Source organism: Sciurus vulgaris, assembly GCF_902686455.1.
Source record: "Sciurus vulgaris genome assembly, chromosome: 9".
Lineage (NCBI taxonomy): Eukaryota > Metazoa > Chordata > Mammalia > Rodentia > Sciuridae > Sciurus > Sciurus vulgaris.
In genome coordinates this window covers 25,686,717-25,710,729 of record NC_136469.1, presented here as the reverse complement: position 1 = coordinate 25,710,729, position 24,013 = coordinate 25,686,717, and the positions used below count along the sequence as shown (strand labels likewise).

General features: G+C 40.1%; 1 protein-coding gene across 1 annotated transcript in view; it reads right to left on the bottom strand.

Annotated features, from left to right (window-relative positions):
• Positions 1 to 9,850: 9,850 nt before the first annotated feature.
• Positions 9,851 to 24,013, bottom strand: part of EDNRA (endothelin receptor type A) — a 64,073-nt gene continuing 49,910 nt past the window's right edge. Inside the window, exons 4-8 of the mRNA XM_079154180.1 lie at positions 23,661 to 23,859; positions 19,455 to 19,607; positions 14,759 to 14,892; positions 14,228 to 14,336; positions 9,851 to 12,329 (exon numbers count right to left, since the gene is read on the bottom strand). Of these exons, the coding sequence (XP_079010306.1) occupies positions 12,189 to 12,329; positions 14,228 to 14,336; positions 14,759 to 14,892; positions 19,455 to 19,607; positions 23,661 to 23,859 (736 nt within the window). The 3' untranslated portion in view covers positions 9,851 to 12,188. The remainder of the gene's footprint in view (positions 12,330 to 14,227; positions 14,337 to 14,758; positions 14,893 to 19,454; positions 19,608 to 23,660; positions 23,860 to 24,013) is intronic.

Genomic DNA, 24,013 nt, shown 5'->3' with positions numbered 1-24,013 from the left:
CCCCACTGCTGCCCCAAGCTGGGTCAGGCCTGATCTGGAGGGAGTGAAAAAGTTGTCATCCCATGATTTCGCTTTGCCATTATTCTGGGAAGTCAGTTGGCTTCTTTCCTCTGTTGGAGACCCTATTTCCCTGAATTCTACGGTTTCTCTTTTTCCATTAACCACCTCAATATCCTTTGATTCCCCGGACTCACCTTGGACTGTTTTTTCTTTTCTTTAGTAGAAGTCATTTGTCCTACTGGGGATAAGGAGAAGGTAGCAGCAAAAGAGCAACCTTCTCCAGCATGGAAAGCAAAGTTCTCTTTTGCCTTTGAGATCTAGAAATAGTGGTTTTGGAGAAAGATCTTCCTGTCCTTGCAGAATAGGAATTGATGCTCTGGGTTCCAGGTCTAGTGGATGATTACAGGTCTACCTAGTAGCCATCAGCAATCACTATGTTAGAAACAGAGAAAATAGCACTTCGCTGTAATGGTGATAGAAGAAAGGAGTGCATAGGCTGAACAGAGAGATGCAGAGGGAGGAAGAAAGTGTGTGTGGGTATATGAAGATGAACACAAAGGGCTTGAGAGAGGGCAGGCACCACTGCTGAAGTTCCATGTCATACCTTGATGGTCCTGGTGTGTACCAGGAATTTCAGTGCTGGTCTCAAGTGTCCTGACAATAAATCATACAGCCAATGTGGATATGGGAATAATACCTAGTTGCATCTTCTCTCCTGTATAGCAAATAGAAAAATCTACTCTCTTATTTGTACCTACCTCTGTCTCCAGGACAACTAAGTCCAAGGAATCCTAGTGAGGAGGTTTGCAATTCCTTGAGCATCTCAAACTGGAACATCAGAAGTAGACACTTGTGCTGTATATAAGAGAAAGGCCAACAGCAAAGTCATCTAAAGTGAGCGTGACAAGTTTGGTGTCTGTGTTTCTATAATTGAGCTTACCTTCTTCTGGAGCTACCTAAATTCTTAAGGATAGTAGAAATTTATTTCTTAAAGTGAATGATTGGGAGGCAAATTAGTCTCACCTAGTTTAACAGTTTACTTTTAAATGGTTACACACACACACACACACACACACTCACACAACCACTTAAGCAGTTTAAAACCCAATCTTCCCATCAGAGCAGTTTCTCTTCTGAAGAGCCTCTTTTTCCCCTTTGCCCAAGATGGTGTCTGGGAGCAAAGGGAAGCTTATCTTCAAAGCTCTGGGGACGAGTTTCTTGCCCAAGAAATAGTGTTCTGTTTTTCTATTGATCACCAGTTGAGATATATACTCACCTAATTTGACTTTACTCCACTGCTGAAATGTTCCATTTTGTCCTCTGTTGACCTTCTATGTTTAACTTCTGGGCTTCAATGTTATCTTACCTCTCTCTCCAGTGAACCAAAGGCAAGCTCATCGACTCTTGGCTTGGCTAGCTTTCATGACATTCTCAGGAAGCAAGCAGGAACTTCTGTGTTACTGTGGTTTGGATGTGAGGTGTCCCCCCAAAGCTTCTGTGTTAATGCAGGAGGTGAAATGAAAAGGTTATGAGAGTATAACATAATCACTGGATTAATCCATTTAATGGATTAGCAATTTGAATGGATACCTGGGTAGCAACTGTTAGCAGGTGGGCCATGGCTGGAGAAGGTGGATCACTGAGGGGGCATACCTTGAGGATTATATATTTTGCTCCTGGACTTTCCTCCTCTCTCCCTGGGTCCTGACTACTATGAGGTGAGCAATTTTCCTCTGCCACGCCCTTACCATGATGTTTTGTTTCACCATAGGCCCAGAGCAATGGAGTCAGCCAACCATGTACTGAAACATCTGAAACCATGAGCCAAAATAAGCTTTTCCTCCTTAAAATTATTCTGGTCAGGTATTTTGGTCACAATGACGAAAACCTAGCTAATACATATATCATTTCTGTAAAGATAGTCGAGTGTAGGAAGCTTGAGGATAGCTCACACCACCCTCTCTAATACCTCATGCCTTTTGTGTGTGTGGGGCTGGGGACCAAACCCAGGGCCTTGTGCATGCCAGGTGGACACTGTACTGCTGAGCTACATCCCTGGCCCTCCTCATGCTGCTTTTTCCTCAGCTCATACACTCATGTTGGGTTAGGGTGGCAGGCTCTACGCGTGGTGGGCTGCTCCTGTGTCCCAAGTAAGAACTGTAGTGATTAAGGGCCTTTTTCTAAAGGGGGCACAACTCACCAACCTGAGGCTCCATCTTATTTATCTTCTTTTTCTGATTCTGTCTATACTCAGCCCCTCAACTGGCTAAATCTTAGGGGTGTCATGGGGACACTGAAACCCTGAAGACCCCAGGTGAAATGTGTACTTGTCCCTCCTGAGCCCCACCTTCCTCCGCTAGAAGAGTATGTACTCTTTCCAGGTGGCTGATCCGTTTCTCATCATACTCCACTGAGGGCTGAGTTGTTCTAGGTGGTACCTGCCACCCCCTCTTTTCTGGTGATGAATTCCTAATGGTAGAAGCTGTCCCAGGGATTAAAAAAAAAAAAAATCTAGATCACAGGAAAGGAAAATGTTCTGGGAGTCATTTAGAATTATTTCTCTCACTACTTCTTTTAACCCACCCATAAGTCTAGTTCTGATTTTGTTTTGTTGAAATTTGGGACCAGGCCAGGATCATACTTCTCCTGGTTACTCTTCCATGGTTATAAAGCCCTTGGTTCACAAGAGCAGTATCATATTAATAAGAAGGCCAGTATAATAATTGAACTGTCACCCTCTCATCTGATTGTCATTACATAGGTGTCACTAAAAAATCCCATCCCGGAGAGATCCTCTCTAATTATTCTGTAGAGGTTGAGTATTTAATCTGAAAATTGGAAAGCTGAAATACTCTGAAATTTGAAAATTTTGGACACCAAAAAGTTTCAATTTTTGAAGAATTTAGGATTTCAGATCTTTGGATTAGAGAGATTTAGCTGGTAAAGTCTGCATATATCCCCAAATCCCCCAAATCCAAAACACTTCTTGTCCCATGCATTTTGGATTAGGGATGTTCAACCTGAATTAAGGGTAGCCTCGTGGAATTTTTAGACACTGTAGATAGTACAATAAATGAGACCAGGTCTTTTGTCTAGTGGGAAGAGATAAGCAACAGATAAATCAAATATTAAACGAGGAAGAAGAACATCATTTAGCAGTATGTGTTATGCAGAGAACTAAAACAGAGAGATCTGATAGACTGACTGGATAACTAATTTAGATTGTGTGGTGGGATAAGGTCCCTCTGAGGAGGTGACATTTGAGCTGCAATCAGAATGACAACATTTTGCTTGTTATATACTGTGTAATCAACAGAGGTTAGAGTTTGAAAATTGCATATTATGGGGCACAGTTCCTGGATGAGAGTACGTAAGCATAACCACAGACTATTCCCTGGAGTATTAAGACAACCTGGTGGAACGATGAGTGATCCCAAGCTTGGTCAGAAGTTACGCCATCATTTTGCCTCAACCAGTTCATGGTTCAATAGACTAGTAAGTTCCCACGACCCTTCTGTGGCTTTATTAAAAAGATCCTGGGATGCCAGGTTGATTACAGAAGTGGGTGGGTGTGCCACTGAGCCAAGCCCAAGGAATTTTGCAATTTACAATGCAGTTGTTGGGTCTGCAAATGATCTAAAATCTGAGAAATAGAGCTACAATATAGAGAAATTGTGACTTTGAGGATCCTTTCTGCCTAATAAATATTGGGCCCAAGACTATTTGTAAATCTAGCCCTTGGAGAGGGCAGTTAGAACACGGTCTTCTGTTTTATAGATTCTCCATGGACACACACAGGAAGGTGAGGTAAGCACATCAGACTACATCAGGACTTCATCTCACCCAGCCACCTCTCTGGTGGATTTGGGCTATTGAGAAAGGGTCCTTAATGTGTAACTGCTGTGGGATTGGGAAATGTCTGTAAAATAAAGACTTTAAGGCATAGTTATGCAGATGGTGTGTATTTTCAGCTTATTGGATATCAATTTTCCCTGATTGGGTCTATAGGAAAATGCACACATGTATTGAAATGATTTTGATTTAGCTTGGGTATTTTGGTATAACTAGCTGTTACACTGAGGAAGGTTGAATATCACTGTCATAAAAATTATATACATACACACATTGTCTGATCAGCACTGCACCATATATTCACTATAGAAAAAGGAGCACAGATATGTTCCCACTGGTACCCAGAGATAACCTGGAATATAAACGAGATCCCTTCAGACTCCAGCTGTAGTTTGGTCTTCCCTGAATCCCCCAGACAGGAGCTGAAGTAAAAACATTCAGGTACACTTGGCTAATTATCTTTCCAGGATGCCCTTGCCAAGTTCTAGTTTTATTTAATTAATTTATTTTTTAAAAATTTCTTTTAGATGTTGATAGAACTTTATTTTCCATTCATTTATTTATATGTGGTGCTGAGAATGGAACCCAATGCCTCACACAAGCTAGGCAAGCGCTCTCCCACGGAGCCACAACCCCAGCCCCTAAGTTCTAGTTTTAAATGGCACTCTTCTACCTATGGGATAAACAGACTGTGTTCTTGTCCTTAAACCTAAAATACAGACAGAGCATATGGGACTCAGATGTAATCACCACCCTGAATGAACAGGTCGCGCAGTGACTGAAAAAGACTCTTGCCAAGACTGCCATTTCCTTTCCTCCTACCTATTTTGGGACCTTGATCCAGCACTTGTCTTTGTTTCATGCACACATGATCTTTTCCTTTCACTGGCTCCAATTCTTCTGTTTTAAATACACTGAAGTTGTTATTCCCTTGAAGAAAATCTTCCCCTTGAGCCCCACTCTTTCCTCAGGCTGTCCCTGGACTTCTCAGGAGCTCTGGCTATCACACTTCCCCGGGGGAGTGGCCTGGGCTGGCTCCCTGTACTCCCGGACCCTGCCCAGTAACCTCCGTAACCTCGTTACTTCTTTTATTGGTTTCCAGCTTTGCAAATGACCCAGACCTTTCTTTGGCAGTTACTCAGGAGGGGCATGTTCTCTTACGAGTGATTGCAGTTGATTTCTGATCTGAGGACTGTTTGGAGACATTAAGAAACTCCAAAGCCATATTCCAAAGGGTCTGAAATGAAGTTCCAAGAGGGATCAGATTGTTGGGCAGAAAAGCCACCCCTTCCACAGCAGCTGGGACTGAGGCTGAGGGGAGGAAGTTTGGATTGCCAATTAGGAGAGAGATCCCCTACGTTTTATGATGCCCCAGATAAAGAAATTAAAAGGGTGATTTCAAATATAAACCCCAATTTAGTAATCAGAAGACTCTAACATGATCAGTGTAAGGAATTCCGTCATTAATGTTCAGCAGTGAATTAGATGTGTGCTATCCTTGGTCAAGGTCATTAGAAGCTGAACTTGAGCCAAGGATTGGAGTGTGAGTGGTTTGTTAAGGCACAGTTCCCAGAAGGAACCACTAAGGGGGTAGATGAAGCAGGCTGGGAAAAGAGAAGAAGCTGAAATGAGATCTAAGGCGATGTGCCAGACTCAGCCTAATCTCCTGGGGGCTTGCTATTATCCAACCTTGAGGTGCGACAGCTGGGCACCTGCACTCCCACCCTATCGAGTCATTGACTACAGGTCACAGTGGAAGTGGAGGAGGATGCAGAATTCCCAGGCACTCCTCCTTACGGGATAGGGGCTCCAGTGTCCAGGGGCAGGCACTGAAAGCTACAGGTGCAAGTAGATGCAACTGGGGATTATCCAACACTGTGTGTCACTCCAGGGCAACAGTTCAGGTAAGGTGAGGCGATTGCAAGGCACCCAGCACCTGAAATCTTTATTAATGGACCAACCCAGGCCTAATGTGCCATTCTGGAGACAGCTTGGCAGTTTCTAGTGATATTAATTATGCACAAGTCCTGTGATCCAGCAGCTGCCCTACTCCTCCTTAAATGTCCTAGAGAAATCACAGATGTTGCCATAGACGCTTATACAGAGAGGTACAGTATAGTCTTATTTATGGTTGCAAAGGACTGGGTAAGTTAAATGTAAGATTACCTATCTATCCATCCATCCATCCATCCATCCATCCATCCATCCATCCATCCGTCTATAGACCTTTTTTCTTATCATTCCCAAATAATATGGCACAGTGACTATGTATTTATACAGCATTTACATCATATTAGGTATTATAAGTAATCCAGAGTTATTTATTTATTTATTTACACATGGTGCTGAGAATGGATCTCAGTGCCTCACACATGCTGGGTGAGCACTATCCCTCTGAACCACAACCCCAGCCCAAGGGTTATTTTTAAAGAAAATAAAAACTGAAGAATTAGCTGAATTAAAAATGTCAAAATGGAACAGAAATAAGAAGTAGCAGGATATATGAACAATTTCTTCCAAGATGAAGAAAGGAGTGACAAGGCATTTCCCCATTTCCCTCCTTTCTTTGGGGAGACCCCACCTCCACCCTGAGCAGTTCCAGGGGTTGGCTCTGCTAGGCCTAAGTCGGTCAGCAGAGTTCCATCCTTCTCAGTGGGCCTCGGCTGAGAAAAGGGCAGTAACATGAACCTACCTCCAATAGTTTTTGTAACAGGGAAAAAATGGACAATGGACCTGGAAGATCAGTTTTTCATTATGAACAAGTATACATAATGAAGCCTACAAGAGAACACATTCCCTTCACCTGCTCACATTTAGAATGTTTTGCCATTTTTGGATATTAAAAAGCCTAAGAACTTTACTGAAGTTAATCCTAATAGTTGTACTTTGAGAGAAATAGTTAATAGTTCATGGAGAAATCGCTGTATTCTGGAAAATATGTGTGTAAATGGAATGGGTCGGGGCTGTGCCCTCGAGGTGCCTGTGACGTGGCTGACAACGTGATACTGTATGTTGAAGCCATGACTGCCATCTGGGACAAATCTCATTACACAACACCAAATATACAATCGTAGCTCCCTCCTCAGAATCAAATTAAAATAAACAGTGATCAGTTCCATGTAGATCAATTAGATAAGAGGACTGTGGTTTAGAAGTAAAAAAGAAAAATTTGTGGAATTCTCTACATTCCCCTAGGAAGATTCCACAACTCCTCTGTTTATATTTGGAGCTGGCATTGCTGTTCCTAATTTATTATCTCCCAGGAAGACACAGTTGACAGATTCTACTGAATATAATTGAGGTTAAAACCCGAGGAAACCAGGAGGTATTAGGAGTTCTGGCTTCACCAAATCAGAAGTGAAAAGACCAGCATGCTTCTTGGAGAGATCAGCTTTGCAGTTATCTTCAGTTCTTGATTCCTCTCTCCTTTCAGTTTTAGAAACAAAAAAAGTCAGAGAGTTCCAGTGGTGACCAAATATAGACCCTGGGCTGTCTTGATTCTACTTAGAGGAAAGCGTGACAGAAGCTTCACAAATGGAGGATTATTTTTAAAACCTCTGGGAGTTTTCAATATGAAGGCGCCTCTTGAGTTTCAGAAACAACCAACTGCTTATGGTAGACTTGTGCTCTGATTTAACTTTGCTTGTTTGAAGTATGAGGTAAAATCAATAAAGACAGCACAGTACTAGATTATTTCTCAAAAAAAGAAATGGCAGACTCAGTCACAAGCCTAGAGGGGTTTAGGAAGACTGACAGTGCAGTCACTCCACATACAGTTATCATGCTATGTCAGGAACTGCTAATCCTGTTGAAATCAATAGGGGCAATAGCTTAGTCTAATTTACATGTTTTTCTTACCTATTTCCTGGATTTAAATATCCAGTTTATTTCATTATACTAATAATTTTAAATTTATTGGGAAGTTTGGTTATTTGTTTGTTTGTTTATTTATTTATTTATTTATGGTGCTGGGAATTGAATTCAGGGCCTCACAAGTTAGGCAAGTGCTTGACCACAGAGCTACACCCACAGCCCCTGGGTAGATTTATTTTTGAATGGAAAATAATGTTTAGTGACTTAAATAAACCTCACAACGCAGACACAACACCATATTGTTTATTATTATGCCATTCCCCTAGCAATGATATAATATTTATACAAAATAAGAGTTGTAGATAATAAGGCCTCACACTTTGTTCACTGATGTTCACCAGCTAAAAATGAAAGAATTCTTGCTGTTCTTTCCTCTGTGCCTTTACCATCTGCCACTGCCTAAGTCACTGCTAAGCACTTTAACTGAATTTATTTGTAGATCTTATTTCATGTTCCCCCAAAATTAGCAGAGTGTAATATGATGGGTATTCACTAGATCTGTGTTAAGTGAAAAGGTCAATCAAGAGGAGAAGAGAGAAGGGAGGAAATGGTTGGATCAGTGGAACTGTCCCACCCGAAATTGTAATGGCAGACACCTGTCATTATACACTATCAAAACCCACAGAATGCAGAGCCTGACTGTAAACTATGGACTTTTGTAACAGTATTGCTTCAATATTGGTTCATCCACAGTAATAAACGCACCACACTAATAGAAGATGTAAATAACGGGGAGGTATGCCTGGAGAGAGGAGGAAGGAGAGCACATGGAATCTCTCTGCAGGTTGGGATGGGTTTCTCCATAAACTTAAAACTGCTCCACGCCAAACCACAACAATAAAAGATGAATTTGAGATAATTTAGGTGAGATGGTATTAGAATGTGTCTCTTGAAAGTAACAGACAATGAAATTTAACCAGCAAAGACTTCCAGAGAGGTAAATGTGTTGGCTTGCTTACTCAAGCCATGGGAATGCAACAAGGAAAACTGGACCTGGAGACTAAATGCTCTTTATTATTTTTTAAAAATCTATATTGTAAATGCCTCAATCACAGGGGTCCGCAGCTCCCAGGTTCAAACTTCCAGCCCTGCTGTGGTGGGATGCTGGTTAGGCTAGTTTAATCCTATTCACTTAGGTGGGAAGAATTGGAGGGAGAGAGGGACAAGAAAAGGGGGAGGGAGAGACACTAATGGGAGATTGGAGTTTGGCCATTGACAAGATGGAAACGAGTAGGTATGATAGGAGCCTGCTGCTTTTATCTGGCAAGAGATGCTGATGTGCAGATCCAGGAGATGGACATAGAGATGGAGAAGTGGAGAAGTGGAACAGTCCTGGGAATAGTCTTAAGTTGGGGCTTGCAGGATTTTTTGAGATGTTGGGTGTAAGGTATAAGAGAAAGGGATGTAGTACCTGATTGAACCCAGGGACTCAACCACTGAGCCACATCCCCAGTTCTTTTTTATATTTTATTAGAGACGGGGTCTCACTGAGTTGCTTAGGGCCTTGCTAAGTTGCTGAGACTGGGTTTGAACTTGCAATCCTCCTGCCTCAGCCTCCCCAGTTGCTGGGATTACTGGTGTGCACCACCCAAAGTTTTTGTCTTGAATAATTCAAAGGATGGAGCTGTATTTAACTGAACAGAGGAATATTATTGTTGGCACAGGTTGGAACATAACAAGAACTTCATTTTGGAAATGTGATCTATTAGCCATCTCATTGGACATGTCAAATAAGCAGTTGGCTGTATGAATGTCTTCCTCCAGGTATCCTCCACCTAACGTTATTTATTGGCTGTAATTGTTTATTGCCCGATTCCTTCCTCTGGAATGTAAGCTCTATGAGATCACAGGGACTTGACCTGTTTGGTTCTCTACTCTATCCCTAGTATCTAGAAGAATGTCGGGTGCATAGCAGATGCTCAATAAAGTTTACTAGAAAGATGACTAAAGGAATGAATGAGAGAGTTAAATGTTCAGTATAATAAAGTAGATGGACTAAGAAAACAGGAAGTTATGTTTGAAAGTAAAATTGCTTGCCTGGTTATTTGTAAGGAGAGATTTGCAATAGGCATTATGTATCAAACAGTTTCTAGGAAGAACAACGTAAAATGAAGAGACACTGAAAAAACTTCTGTAAACCTTTATTTTATACTTAAGGGTCACTGCCAACTTAGGGCCTCAGCTCCTGGCTCATTTCTACAAAGTTACTTGTTGGAAAGATGTGGTAAAGGTAAAAGTTGGAAATATTCCTACTAGTAAACCACAGTTATTTACCAAACCATAAACAAAATGTACATTGAAGCCTGTGTAATTATTCAGAAATCTATAACTTTCTGAATTTATAAAATGCATTTTATATATAAGAAACAAAGCATCTTCAAAAAGACAATTGTCTAAACAATATGGTGTGAGCCTATGATTTATATTACAGGCTTCCATCATTGCATATGATGCAAGAGTGGAATAATGGAATTGGACTACTAACACACAATGGAGGAGTATTTGTTAGGCCCGCAATTCCAGCAACTGGAACCTGACATAGTTTACCTATAATTGTGTTAAAATATGATCCAAAAATTATCTTAGCTAATGTATCACCAGCCATCTACCTGGTGGTGTTTGATAGAGACATCAGGCTACTTTTCAAACTCATGACCACATTGAGTTGAGAATTAGCACAACCTAAAACTTCAACATGTAATGACTTTTGCTCTAGTTCATGAAACAATGTGACCCCAAACACTGCTCTGCCAAACCAACCAAACAAATAACACCCTATATTTTTAACCCATGGCTCATTCCCTCTCATGCTGCCTCCCATATTCCATTTGCAATGGTAATATGGTCACAAGATTTCTGAACACAGGAGGTACTTATATGTGACAACTGATGCAGGAGGGTCGTCATTATGAACTATCACCTAGATTCCATCAGAGTATGTGCTTTGGTATGATGATGAGATCAGATTAAATCCATGTGTACCACCACACACATGCATATCACATACACACACACACACACACACACACACACACACACACGCACACACATGAATACATTCCATAGAGACAATTATAGAAAAATTGACTAAAAGAAACGTACAGTTGTTTATATACATATACATATATGTACATATAAACACATAGTGAAAGTGTTTCCGCTGTTACTCAGTCTGTAAACATCTTGGACAATGCCCAGCAAAAGTCACTGTGGGCCCTTTGAAATGGTGACCACTGGGGCGTCGGGGGGTGAGGTGGAGATTTAGCTTCCTTCTGGTAACCCAGTTCATGGTAGCAGTAACTATAGTTCACTGACATGGTACCCTTGCCTGGACACTTGGAAATTATGTTTCCTAACTGCAAAAAGGAATGACCAAAAAAGACTTATGGCCAGGTGACATTTCAGGAGAAATGAAGAGAATTCAAGATGATGTGTGTGTCTATATACATGGATACAGAACAGAGACACACACGTGTATGTTGCTATTACCGAAATCTCAGTGAAAATTTCCAATTCTTCTGAAAATATTCAATCTTTTTCTCCTAGCTGTGCTTTAGACATCTAAACATTGCACTGAAAGTCTCAGACATAGCTTAATGACACATTTAAATTTTGGAACATGATTTTAACATTAAAAAAAACTTTAACGTGTTTTTTAACATTAAAAAAACATTGGGTTTGTGAAAAATAGATGTATTTGATCCCAACATTATTTTTGAATTTAACATAAAAATATGTTCAAGGTCTTCTGTAATAAAACACCATTAAAAAAGAAAATACAGGCTCTTAAATATCCTTTGAATAAGCAGCTGTTAGACTACTATATGTGGTTATCAGTATGTGCTTTATGTGCCTGTATTTCTTGCAGCTTTAGAATTCATGTTTCAAAAATAAAACTGAGAAACATTAACATAATTGCTCACCTGAATATTGTTATTTTTTTCTTTCCTTTTCTTTCTTTCTTTTTTTTTTTTTTTACAGAATACATGTCAATAGGCTCAAATAATCATTTCTAGGCTACCATGCAGATAAGAAATACTGGCACTGAATGACATTTCAAAAAAGATGACTTAAATCCATGCTATTTGGAAAAAAAAAAATCACTTAAAAAAATAGAAAATCTAGTTATGTACTTGAAAATTCTTAATTTCATGCAAACTAGCAAATATCCTTCAGGTTTCATGTAATAAGTCTCCATTCTCTTCCAACTCCCACCACCTTTTGATGTTGGAGTAACATATGGAATATGTAACTTAGATAAATTAAAGAAGTGAGATTGATGGGCTTTGTGGATATAAATCAGTCCACCTTCCATGGCTTTGGAAAACATATGGAGAACACTTTTATCCCAGAGTGGGGGACTGAGTGAAGGAAGAAGGATCAGAGAAGAAACTTCTGGAGACACTGTGATCTTTTTTCTCCAATAGGATTCGAAGGAGTATCAGTTAATGTCTTTAAGATGGTTAGTTAATGCTGTCCTTATGGCTGCTCCTCTCTGTGTTGTGGTTGTTCTGGTCATGGTTCTTCCACTGGATGCTTGTTCCGTTCATGGGGACTGAAGTCATCAGGCTTTTGGACTGGTGACAGCAGCAACAGAGGCATGACTGGGAGAAGGAACAGACTATAAATAACACGAAGCCACATACCCATTCCCAGCCTAACACAGAGGCTTTGCACCTACTGATAAGGAATCCATGTGTGTGCATGATTAAGGACAGTGAGACTGGAGAGTGATCTGAATATGGAGCCTGTCATCTAGAGGCAGAAGTTAAACTGTCCTGCCAGCGGAGAGAAAGAGATCTCTTGCTACTTGTTTCAATTCTACTCACCAAGTGCAAGAGGAAGGGAAGGCAGTGTTGGCCAAAAGGCGAGTCTCCACGGCACAGGCCATGGAAGTAAGGTATGGGTGGGGAAGGGTAGAGAGGGGCTAAAGGGTGCATTCCAAGTGGCTCTCAGCATCGGGTAACCCATGTGATATTCACTACAGCCCTAAGTGGTAGATGCTATTTCTCCCATTTTATAAATAAGGCGAGTAAGGCCAGAGAGGATAATAAGAAGCAGAACTTGAATTAGAACTTAGGACTCTAGATTGAATTCTTTCCCTTGGGTATGCTGTCTTTTTAGGAAGATCCATTAAAAAATGTGTTGAATTTCTGAGAATTTGTACCTTGATTTTTCCCTTTCCCTCTAATTAATATGTAAACTAATTAGCAAGTGATATAAACTTCAGCTTATAAAATGCGTTAGTTGTGACTTGTGGGTTAGTCAATCCATTGTAGGCACAGCATTTTGTATCTTGTAAGCATTTTTGAGGAGACCTCAAAAATATGGCAGCTACAACTTCCATACCAAGTTTCACTCCATTTGTATGACTTTTTGGTTAATACATATGTCACCTTTTAGACTGCAAGTTCTTGGTGTGTGTGGGGGGGCAGTTGCTGTGCTTCCCCTGTAACTCTAATAATCAACTCCTAGTGAGCCTTTTTTGTTTGAAGAGGTTTACATATATTAACTCATTGAACCTTACTTTTGAGATGCATACCGTGATCATCCAACTTTATAGACAGGGAAATTGAGGAAGCAATAGGGGCACCAACTGAACTTGGGTTAGATAATTGCTTGTACCTTGAGCTTCATGCTACTCTGCCTAATATGCACCAATAGCTACAATTAAATAACCTGGTCAAAGATAAGAAAATCCCATCAGGCATAGGACTACACTAAAATCATTCCAGAATCTGGAAAAGTCACACATGAATAAAACATGCTTGGAGCTTCTGGCTTAGCTGGAAGGAAGTTTGAAAAACAGAAGGAAACTTATTTTAAATGAAATTACAATAGTATAGAATTCCAGAGCAGTAAGCATTTACTGGACTTGAAAAAGTCATTACTATATTCACTATTAAATAGAATTTAGTGAGAGCTTTCTTAATTGTGAGTTTATGTTTTGTCAGTTTGGTTAAAGTCTAAACCAATGTAAAAAATGAACATTTGAGCATTTTCTGCTTTCTCTCTTCTTCCTCCTCCTCCTCTTCTTTTGTACTTAGAATTGAACCCAGGGGTGCTTAACCACAGAGCCACATCCCCAGTCCTTTTTATTTTTTATTTTGAGTCTCACTAAGTTGCTTAGAGTCTCACTAATTTGCTGAGGCTGGCTTTGAACTTGCAAACCTCTTGTCTCAGCCTCCAGAGTCACTGGCATTATAAGCATGCGCCACTGTATCCTTCTTGAGCATTTCTTTTTAAAAGATGGTATTAAACTGACACGTAATTATGTTAGTCCTTTTAGTTTTAACCACTGAATAAGCTGTTGTCTGAATAGATATTGCTTTTCTGTTATGCCCACAATCTGACCCTCTTTCTAGTAATAAAAATTGGTTTTTCACTTCCCTACTGAAAAGGAGAGTAGCTGATCAAAGTAGTATGAAAATTGGAATTGGCTGTGTCTGTTAGCTACTTAATATTTGGTTGTCTTTAAGAAATGCTTGCAAAACAGTCTTACCTGGAAACAATTTTTAAATTTCTTGCTCACAAAATATAGAGCTATTGGGTTTATACATGAGTTCATGGTTGCCAAGTTAATACCGATGTAATCCATGAGCAGCAAGAAGCTAGAGCAAAAGAAAATAGTGTAGAATAATTAGAACATATTGTTTCAAAATCTGCTAAGTAGCATTTATCCCTAGGATAAGCATTTTTCTTGCCCAGAAGCCATGTCTTCTGGGCAATTAGAATTTTGTAAAAAGTGCTTAGTTTAAGTGGCAGTTTCAGATCTGCAGGACGTCTGCAGATACATCATCCCCTTGGTTAGCTCAAACCCTTACGCACAGCCTCAGGAGGGGAGTGGCAAGATTACAGACATGGTTTGCACAAATTTTGGGATCAGTTATGGGCCATGTCAGCTAAAAAAATAATAATCCACTTTGCAGATTTAATTTTCAGGGCTAATAAGAATGTAAAGTAGATGTAAAAATTTTATGAATGTGAAAAGCAAGAGAAACTCCAATTTCCGAATGGGTACGTGGAATCGTACCTGAGTAATTCACATCGATTCTTGTCCATCTCATCATACACAGTTTTCTTCAAAATACGGCTTAAATGAAGAGGGAACCAGCAAAGAGCGAAAATTACAACCAAGCAGAAAACGGTTTTCGCCACTTCTCGACGCTAAAGGAAGGTTAAGAAAATAAAATACATTACATTTGCGTTTTGATTCTAGATGGAAGAACCACACAACAAGGAAGTAAGAGATTTTGGGAATGGAACTGGCATAGAGAAAAGCCCGAGAACAGATCCTCACAGGACCTTGGTCTCTTAAGATTTGGAGAATGTTTTGGGGCAGCTGCCAGGAAGAGGGATGCCTTGTTATTTGAGCCTGGACAGAGGTTACCTGCAGGAGGTGAGGCCAACACTGTGGCTGTCTCAGCAGGTGTGCGCATGCGTGAGCATGCTTGTACGAAGGTGCGCGGTGGGTGGGGGTGAGTGCATGGGGAAAGGGTGAGCTATGAGCTCAATATCAGGTACATAAGGAGCATTACTGATGGCGTGGGAATGAATGGACACATCTACAAAGACACTAGGACAAATGGGAAACAGCAGCAAAAGCAAAAGCAACAAGTTTTCTTCTTTTCCTGATCTGGAAGAAAGCTAGCATTGATTTGTTTTCTTTTTAAGTTCTTTATTAACAACACCGTAGTTTCCAAAGATACATTGTTTTGCAAACAGAGGGATGAGGGTAAAGGATTATCAGGAGTGACGATTATAAAACTGGAACACGCTGACCCTGGACTGACTTCTATTGGAAGTTTACATGCCTTTGTCTGCTCAGGCTGAGAAAAACCATAGGTTAGAAATGACCTGCAGCCATTCATTTGGGCACATTATGCTTGAGTATTATAATGCATGCATTTAGAAGCCTAACCAGGAACATAGAATGCAACTTGTCTGTAACTGGCTTCAATTACTGTCAAAATAAAACTGACTGAAAACAGGAGTTGCAAATTAATGCTGGTTCAACACAAAGCTTATAACACTAAGTCTGGGAAAGCTACAGAACCCACACCATCAGTTGAGCCATGTGAAGATCTGTGGCAGTTGTCACAAATCGTCCCTCTAGTCCAAAGGACTGGGAGCTCTTTAGTCTTTCATAGTTATTTGGTTAGCTGGGATATGGCACCAGAGGGCATCAACAAATAAAGCATCCCAATCTCCAGAAATAGGGGACTTTTTAAAGGGTAATTTTGTGTACACAGAATGATGATGCATCCAGAAAAATAGACAGGGAAGGTATTGGGGAAGATGTTGCCTTTCCTGCACATGTTATCAGAAGTATCAAAAGGCAATATTAACACATCCCATGGCAGTCTGATCTTCACTGAACCACCATCCCTGCTCCTGTCTTCCTTCCTGTGACTCAGATACTTGGTTTTGTTATGGCAGCTGGGGAGTCTGGCCTACTCATCTACTTGACCACCTAACATGATTATGACCAACTAGCCTAAGTAGAAATTTTGTGGGTTCTCTGAAAAGCTACTTAAAAGTGGGGGGACCCTCCTCTGCTATACACATGCTCGTGCATTGTGTGTCCTTCCCCTTCTTGCTGCCCCAACATCAGATATAAAAATAGAGCAGCCATGCTGTCTGCCAAGGCTGAAAGAGAGATCAGGCACCTGGCCTCTGAGCCCCTTGACCACTGAACCAATGGCATCTGCACTTTTTGCAGTGGGAGAAAGATAAACCTGAACTTGGTCAGCTCACTCTTATTTGGGGTGTTCTCTTACCAGCATCCAAACACAATCCCTAACCGATAGTGTCTTTATAATGAAGAGAAAATTAGAGATAACCAAGCAAGGAAAAAGAAAGACTCTATAGAATATTAGTCAAAGAGTGGCAAGGCTTTCTACTCCACGCTTGCAGATACATCATCCGCTTGGTTAGTTCAAACCCTTACGCACAGCCTCAGGAGGGGAGTGGCAAGATTACAGACATGGTTTGCACAAATTTTGGGATCAGTTATGGGCCATGTCAGCTAAAAAAATAATAATCCACTTTGCAGTTTTAATTTTCAGGGCCCCATAGTCCCACTGAAGGACCTCCGGCCAACCTTGCTTTATTGCTATGAGAACCTGTTTCAGCTTTGAGGGAGCACCAAATCTTGGATTCTAATCTCAGTTTGCTTGAGCAAATCTCTTAACCATCAATTTAACAAGAGTAATATGTATCCTCCCTATGTGTGCTTAGAGGACTTACATAAGAAAAAGATGTAAATGTTCTCTAAAAACTTAAAATGCTATGTAAATGTGAATGACATATTATTATTGTTTAATTATTTCTGAAGCAAGCACTACTCAAAGCTGAAATAGACTCAGTAATGCTAACACAAAAACCATCATTTAAAAAACACTGTTTTTCATAAATCCATTCTAATTACCTCCCTCACAGGGATGAGAGTTAATAGTTGCTGAATATATTCACATCTGAAGTATTTGAAACATTTATGCTTGGACAAGGTCCTACTAGTTTCTTAATGTGATCAAACTGCCAAATGTCAATAAAAGATAATAGCTACCGTTTGTATGACACATTAGATTTTACAAAGTACATGCATGTACATCAAGTCCTTTGATTCTCATAATAACATTGATTCATATATCATTATGCTCAATTTACAGACGAGGAGTTGAAGCTCAGGAAAATCACAGTAGTTGAAAAGAGTTGCTGATGAAGAAAGATGTTTGTGTATGATAATTATATGGGAGAGATTTGGAGACTCCATCCATAACTCACATTAAGTTTTGGTGTGGTTGGGTGTTCTTACATATGTCTCTATTGTGACCGAAAACTGACCTGCAGTCCTAGTTTTACTTTTTGAATTAATATAAATTAACATGTGCTGAGGACCTACTAGGAACTGGATATTATTAGGCAACTTATATGCCTTAGGTAATCCCCATAATGTATTATTATATACATCTTATGAGAAACTGGAAGCTTAGCGTGGTTAAGCAATTTGATGGTTATACAACCAACAAGTGTAAGAACCATGTTATGCCTTCTAAAACCCAAAGCATTATCTGTTCTTTTTGCTTCACAGGAGATACCAACATTAACCCCCATTGGCATGTTTGAATTTCTTCTAGAACTTTGGAACCTCCAAAATTTAGCCTCTTTTTGAATTCAGTGCTATTTCCTTTCCTGAGTCTTACTTTAGATGTTGCTCTAATGAAATTCATTTCCTTTTCCCTACTCTCCAAATGTGTGATGGCCATTCATGTTCTAGAAAGACTCTTGTTCTTTCAAGTGAAATGCCCTCTGTCCTCTGCTTCCCTATCAAAACCCATTTATTCTCCAAGGCCAGGTTTACTCCTGTTCATTCGTGAACACTTTTTCTATGATTCTATCTCAATGCCACCTTATTTCCTGGTGTTGTGGTTTGGATATGAGGTGTCCCCCAGAAACTCCTATGTTAATGCAGGAATGTTTAGAGGTGAAATGATTGGATTGTGAGAGCTATAACCTAATCAATCTCCCGCAGTTGGAATGGACTAATTGAGTGGTAACTGTAGGCAGGAAGGGTGTGGCTAGAGGAGGTAGGTCTCTGGGTTTGTGCCCTGTGACCTCTTCCTACCCCTTCTCTGCTTTCTACAAATCATGAGTGGAACAGGACTCTTCCTCCACACCCTCCCATCATGATGCTCTGCCTCATCTTGGTCCAGAGTAATGGACTCAGTAGACCACGGACTCAACTTTTGGAACCATGAGCCCAAATAAACTTTCCCTCCTATAACTTATTCTTGGGGGGCATTTTGCTCACAGTGACAAAAAGCCGATTAACACAGCTAGCATACAGGCTACGTTGACTATGCTTTATCATTTTATTTTCTGTTTCATACTTGTGTTTTATTTCTATAACTAGACTGTAATGCCTGAAAGGGGAGAAAGTCACAGGCTTCTTGCTCTCCGGGCACCGTTCCGAGCCCAGTTCAGTGTATCGACACTCATACACACGTGCTCAAGACACTCTTGGCAAAGTAAATGAATAGTTTCTCTTCAGGCTCAGCCTCTGGGACCATCTGTTTCACAGGCTGGCTCCCCTGTCACTGGAGAAATCCCTAACCCTACAACTATAAAGAAAACAGTTACGTGACAGTATTTTTATTTTTAGGAAACCAGCCTAAATCTGCTACATACAGTGTGGCTATATATAACTTAAGGCCAGTGATGCATCCTTTGTCTTTTTCTTTTTGCGGTACTGGGGAATCAAACTCTGGGCCTTGTGCTTGCGAGGCAAGCCCTCTACCAGCTGAGCTATCTCCCCAGCCCGGTGATGCATCCCAAGAAAAGAATAGTTAGGAGATTTCGTCACTGAAAGAACATCATAGATTGTACTTAGACAAACCTAGGTGGTGGGAACTACTGCACACCTGAGCTATCTGGTACAGCATGTTGCTCCTAGGCCACACACCTGCACAGCATGTCACTGTGCTGAGTACTGGAGACAATTATAACACAACAAGGTTTGTGCATCCAAACATATCTAAGTGTAGAAAAGGTATAGCGAAAATACTGGGCAATAAGAATTTCTCAGTTCCACTAGAATCTTATGGAACCACTCGTATATTCAGTTTGACATCAACTGAATTACTGTTGTGAAGTGACTGTATTTGTAGGTCTGCTGATTTCAAGGACAACACTGTCTTGCCAGGTTTCTGTGATCTCAGTGGGTTTACCTGCTTCAGATGTTCACTGAGGGCAATTCTCAAGCTGCCGTTCCTTCTGTTTAACATCTCACAGGTCATGAGGGTATAGAAGATTGCAGTACACACCAAGGGCATGCAGAAATAGAACCCAAACAGCCACCAGTCCTTCACATCTTGGTAGAACTGTACAGTGAAGAGAAAAGGAGGGATAGAGTAACATCAATTAACAGGGCAGTGCCTCTGTAGCTTCAGAATCTGTGCCCTTCCAGGTATATTTGTATATTCATGATCTCTGCCTGCAGTAAAGGGTTTGGGGGCAATTAACTTCGAAACTCCCCAAATTATCCTGGCTTGATGCTAGCACACGTAGAAACTACAAATTAAAAAACCATCCTGACAGGGATCTTTGTTGTAAGCTGAAGCTGGTTTCAGTGACACAATGAAAGAGCCCTAATCAATAAAAAGAACTCCCTTTCAAGGTTTATAAAACAGGACTCAAGACATGTTTATCTTCATTTATTGACAAGCCTCAAAATTTTGTTAGTGCCTGGTTGACTTTTAATTATTGTGGTTAAAGTGCACTTAATGTGTATATCTTGTTTGGAAACAGGGAAGGTTCTGCTTGGCTTATCTGTGGAGCTTTGGTTAATGGGAGTTAACCCTTTGCTTGGTATGCCAACTATGTGACCGCAAAGTCAGACAGTTTGAGCCATCAATAACCATCTTCTCTCTCTTTTAATACAGGTCACCTGGAAACTATTGGGGCAGCATAGCTTATCCAAAGGCCTGCTTAGCAAGCCCTCCCTGAGGGCAAGGATCCGTGAACCCTGATATTATTCAACTTTATGTCTTTTTAAAGGAGCAAACTTAATACTTCATAAAAATGAAAATTGGAAACTGATATCCACATTTTTATTCTAAATTAATCACCATCTTGGAAAGAAACACTTTTTCCCTCCTTACCATGTTGCTTCAGATTGTTTATTTACTAAGGATAAATGCAGCTCCTGTAATATTTCAGTTCCCACAGTAAAAAATAATCATGCTGCTATGTGAACCACTGGACAGTTTCTGAATATAGAAATGAGCCCAGTGGGTTACATTTACGATATGTCTATTAAAATAATCTAAAAATGGTTCCTGAAGACAAAAAGTTCAGGCAGGAGTTCTTAACTATTTCTATACCACAGAGTCCTTTGGAATTCTGGTGAATACTAGTTCCTTTGGAGAACAATATTCTCTCTCTCTCCTCTCTCTCTCCTCTCTCTCTCTCTCTGTCCCTTTCTGGTATGGAGGGATTGAAACCGGGAGTGTTTTACCACTGAGCTATATCCCCAGCCTTTTTATATTTTATTTTGAGACAGGGTCTCAAAACTGCCCAGGCTGGGCTGGGGATATAGCTCAGTTGGTAGAGTGCTTGCCTCGCATGCACAAGGCCCTGGGTTCAATCCCCAGCACTGCAAAAAGAAACAAAAACAAAACTGCCCAGGCTGACCCCAAACTTGGATTCCTCCTGTTTCAGCCAACCAAGTGACTGGAACTACAGGTGTGTGCCTCAGTACCCAGCTGAGAACAATACTTTACACGCATCAACTAAAATATGTACATGGCAAGATGGATATAAATGTATTAAAGATAAAATTCTGATACAACATACATGCTTTTATCAACTAGTTAAATAACAAACCTACAGGTGACTCTAATAACTACCAGAATGTTGAAGCAGTGTTGAGCATAAAGAATATTTTGAGAGGATACAGGTGTGGCACGGTGTGAAAATGCCTGCTATTTCTTTCAGCGAGAAAGTCATGGCGCTCTGAAATACTATTGTGGTTTGTTGCCCGCATTCATAATTGAAGCAAATGGTAACTTTCAGTTAGAAGTTAGTGGAAACAAGCACAATTTCTTTTCCATCCAAGTTCAAAGACCCCTGGTTAAGTACAAACTCCCAAAGGGGTTAGTTTACCCAAATCTGCTTCTATGAAGATTTTCCCTATATCTGCCACATCAGAGAAGGCTTCATCCCTAAACTGAAGGGCTCTCTTTTTCTGTTTTGAAGTGCAACACAAACACTCCTTTGAGTCCCCAGCCCCTTCTTCCTGGTGCATTGTTGGCTGGGTGTGAATGACCTCAGGTCTGCAGCTGCAGAGGGTCTGGAAGCTGACCCCTGAGGGGGTGGGATGCTCCCCTGCCCCCTACATGGCACAATCCTATTGAGAAGGGGTCACACATTTCATTTGAAGTGACATCATCAGCAAGGGATTGGAAGAGGCCTCAGGTCAGTCTAGGATAGAGCAAAACTGAGGTGGAAAGAGTGGAGAAAAAACAGGGGATAAAGTTGGAAAAAAAAAAGAACAAGACTCGAGAGACTTGGAATGAACTTAAGATGCCATCAGCTCAGCCCCTACCGCAACCACCTTGAGGCCACCCCTGTCTGTATGGCAGCTCCCCTTTGCTTGATGGCTTATACAGAAGACTCAGTCTTTACAAAGTAACACCTCATTTTGTCCAGCTCTAGTGATTAGTTATCACCTTCTTACTCTGAGCTTCTTTTCTCTGGAATATCTAGATGACTTATCCACACTGCTAAATTCTGATAATCTCCTACTGTCTTGTTTTTCATTGTGAAAACTGACCTGATTAAAAAAGAAAAAGCAGATAAACAGCAGACTTCAATTTTAAGGTCTCCCGTTTGGCAGTTTTCCTGAGCAGTTTTAATTTTAAAAGAAGAATTTCCAAACAGGAAAACTGATCAACTGAAAAACTTCGGATTTTGTGCATCTTCCAGCTTAGGAAAGCATACCTTGCAATGTCTGTAAATGATTAAATGTGGAATCTGAGCTGCATGAAGCTTACATCAAAGCACTAAATTATGCTGATTTAAGAGAAATAGTTATCCTTTTGGTTCTCCTTAGTCCACATGTAACTAGTTTTGCAAAGGAAATAATGCATTTTAAACAATACACTCAGTCATGTGCTTAAGCTTTTCAGAGAAATATTAATGTGGTCAGGTGTACTGAAGAAAAACTGAATTTGTTAAACTAAAACGGTTTTTAAAAAAGTTCTGCAATTTTAATTCAATGTATTTCTTGCAAAAGGAGGTGGGTGGGTGAATGGATTTGTCTTAGTGTTCTCAGGTTATAAAGACAGCACTTTCAGCACACATAAAAGTATTTTGCAAACACTTTTTTATAAGATTATGAGCTCTACTTTATTTAAATGTTCATGGAATGATGTAAATTTTAGATCCAGTTGAATAAGCATTTTCTGTCATATGCAAGACTCCCTGGGAATGAAATCACACAGGGTCTTCTCTTTATAGCATGTGAACTTTATGTTTGAAAAGGAATTCTTATATTACAAATCGTTTTCTGTTATTAGAATTTATCATTATATACTGTAACCCAGTTAATTTTGCATTCAGTTTTTAAAAACGAAGATACAAAAGTCCCATTTTGAAAATACAGTTCTGCTGATATTATTTAAATATTAGTTCAAAAGGAAGTTGACTTTCAAGATTCAAATATATAAAATCTTATTAGACTTTCAGCCTCATTTTTAATCAGTTGATGTTAGTGATAAGATACTATTTGTATCTTGTTGCTGAAAATATTTTTTGCATTTCAGCATGTAGAGTTAAAATAAAGTTGTTACTACTTATTCAGAAAAAAAAAAAAGTTTTGGTTTCAGTGGTAGAGTGCTTGCCTAGCATGTGTGAGGCACCAGGTTTGATTCTCAGCACTTCATATAAATAAATAAAATAAAGGTTCATTGACAACTAAAAAGGTATTTAAAAAATAAAAAAAAGTTCTGCAACTTTATTATATTTGTATATCAGACAGAATCCACATTAATATAAATATATGTAAGTACTACTACCTACTTTGAGTTAGTAAGCCAGTCTTAAAAAATAATCTAGTCCCCCTTTCTTAGTAAATGGGCTTTGGAATTCTCAGTTGCTTGGTACAGAATGAGATATACCTCCAGCTGTGCCACAATGTGTGAGAGAGAAGCAAAACAGTTGTTCTGTTCAAGAAGCTACACATTGGTGTAGCATCTCTTTTCCTGCAACTAAAGGGTGTGTGACTGAACTGACAGAGTAAGGCAACCGGCATTTTGGAGATGCCAAGTTTTAAGATGATGAAGTATAAAGCCCCCACCCCCCAGTCAATTCCTTTTAAGTTTGATAAATTTTAAAATTCAGCAAACTCAGTAAACTGTAAAAACTATCAGTACCTCCATGAACTTTGATGTGGCATTGAGCATACAAGTTTTGTGCTGTTCACCCCGGTATTCAAAGGGCACCATGACAAAGCCTATGGCTTCAGGGATGGCCAGGATAAAGGAAAGGATCCAGATGGAGACAATTTCAATGGCAGTAATCAAGGGAATCCCAATTCCTTGAACACGACTCCAGGAGGCAACTGCTCTGTACCTGGAAGGGGGAAAAAAAGGAGTGAAGGGATGAGGGAAGGAAGAAAGAAAGAAGGGGTGCTAAAATCAATTTGCTATGATATTTAAACTTTTTTCAATTAAACACAAATCTTAAATGCTGGAAAGCTCCTCCTTTTGGCCAGTGACTTTTTAGG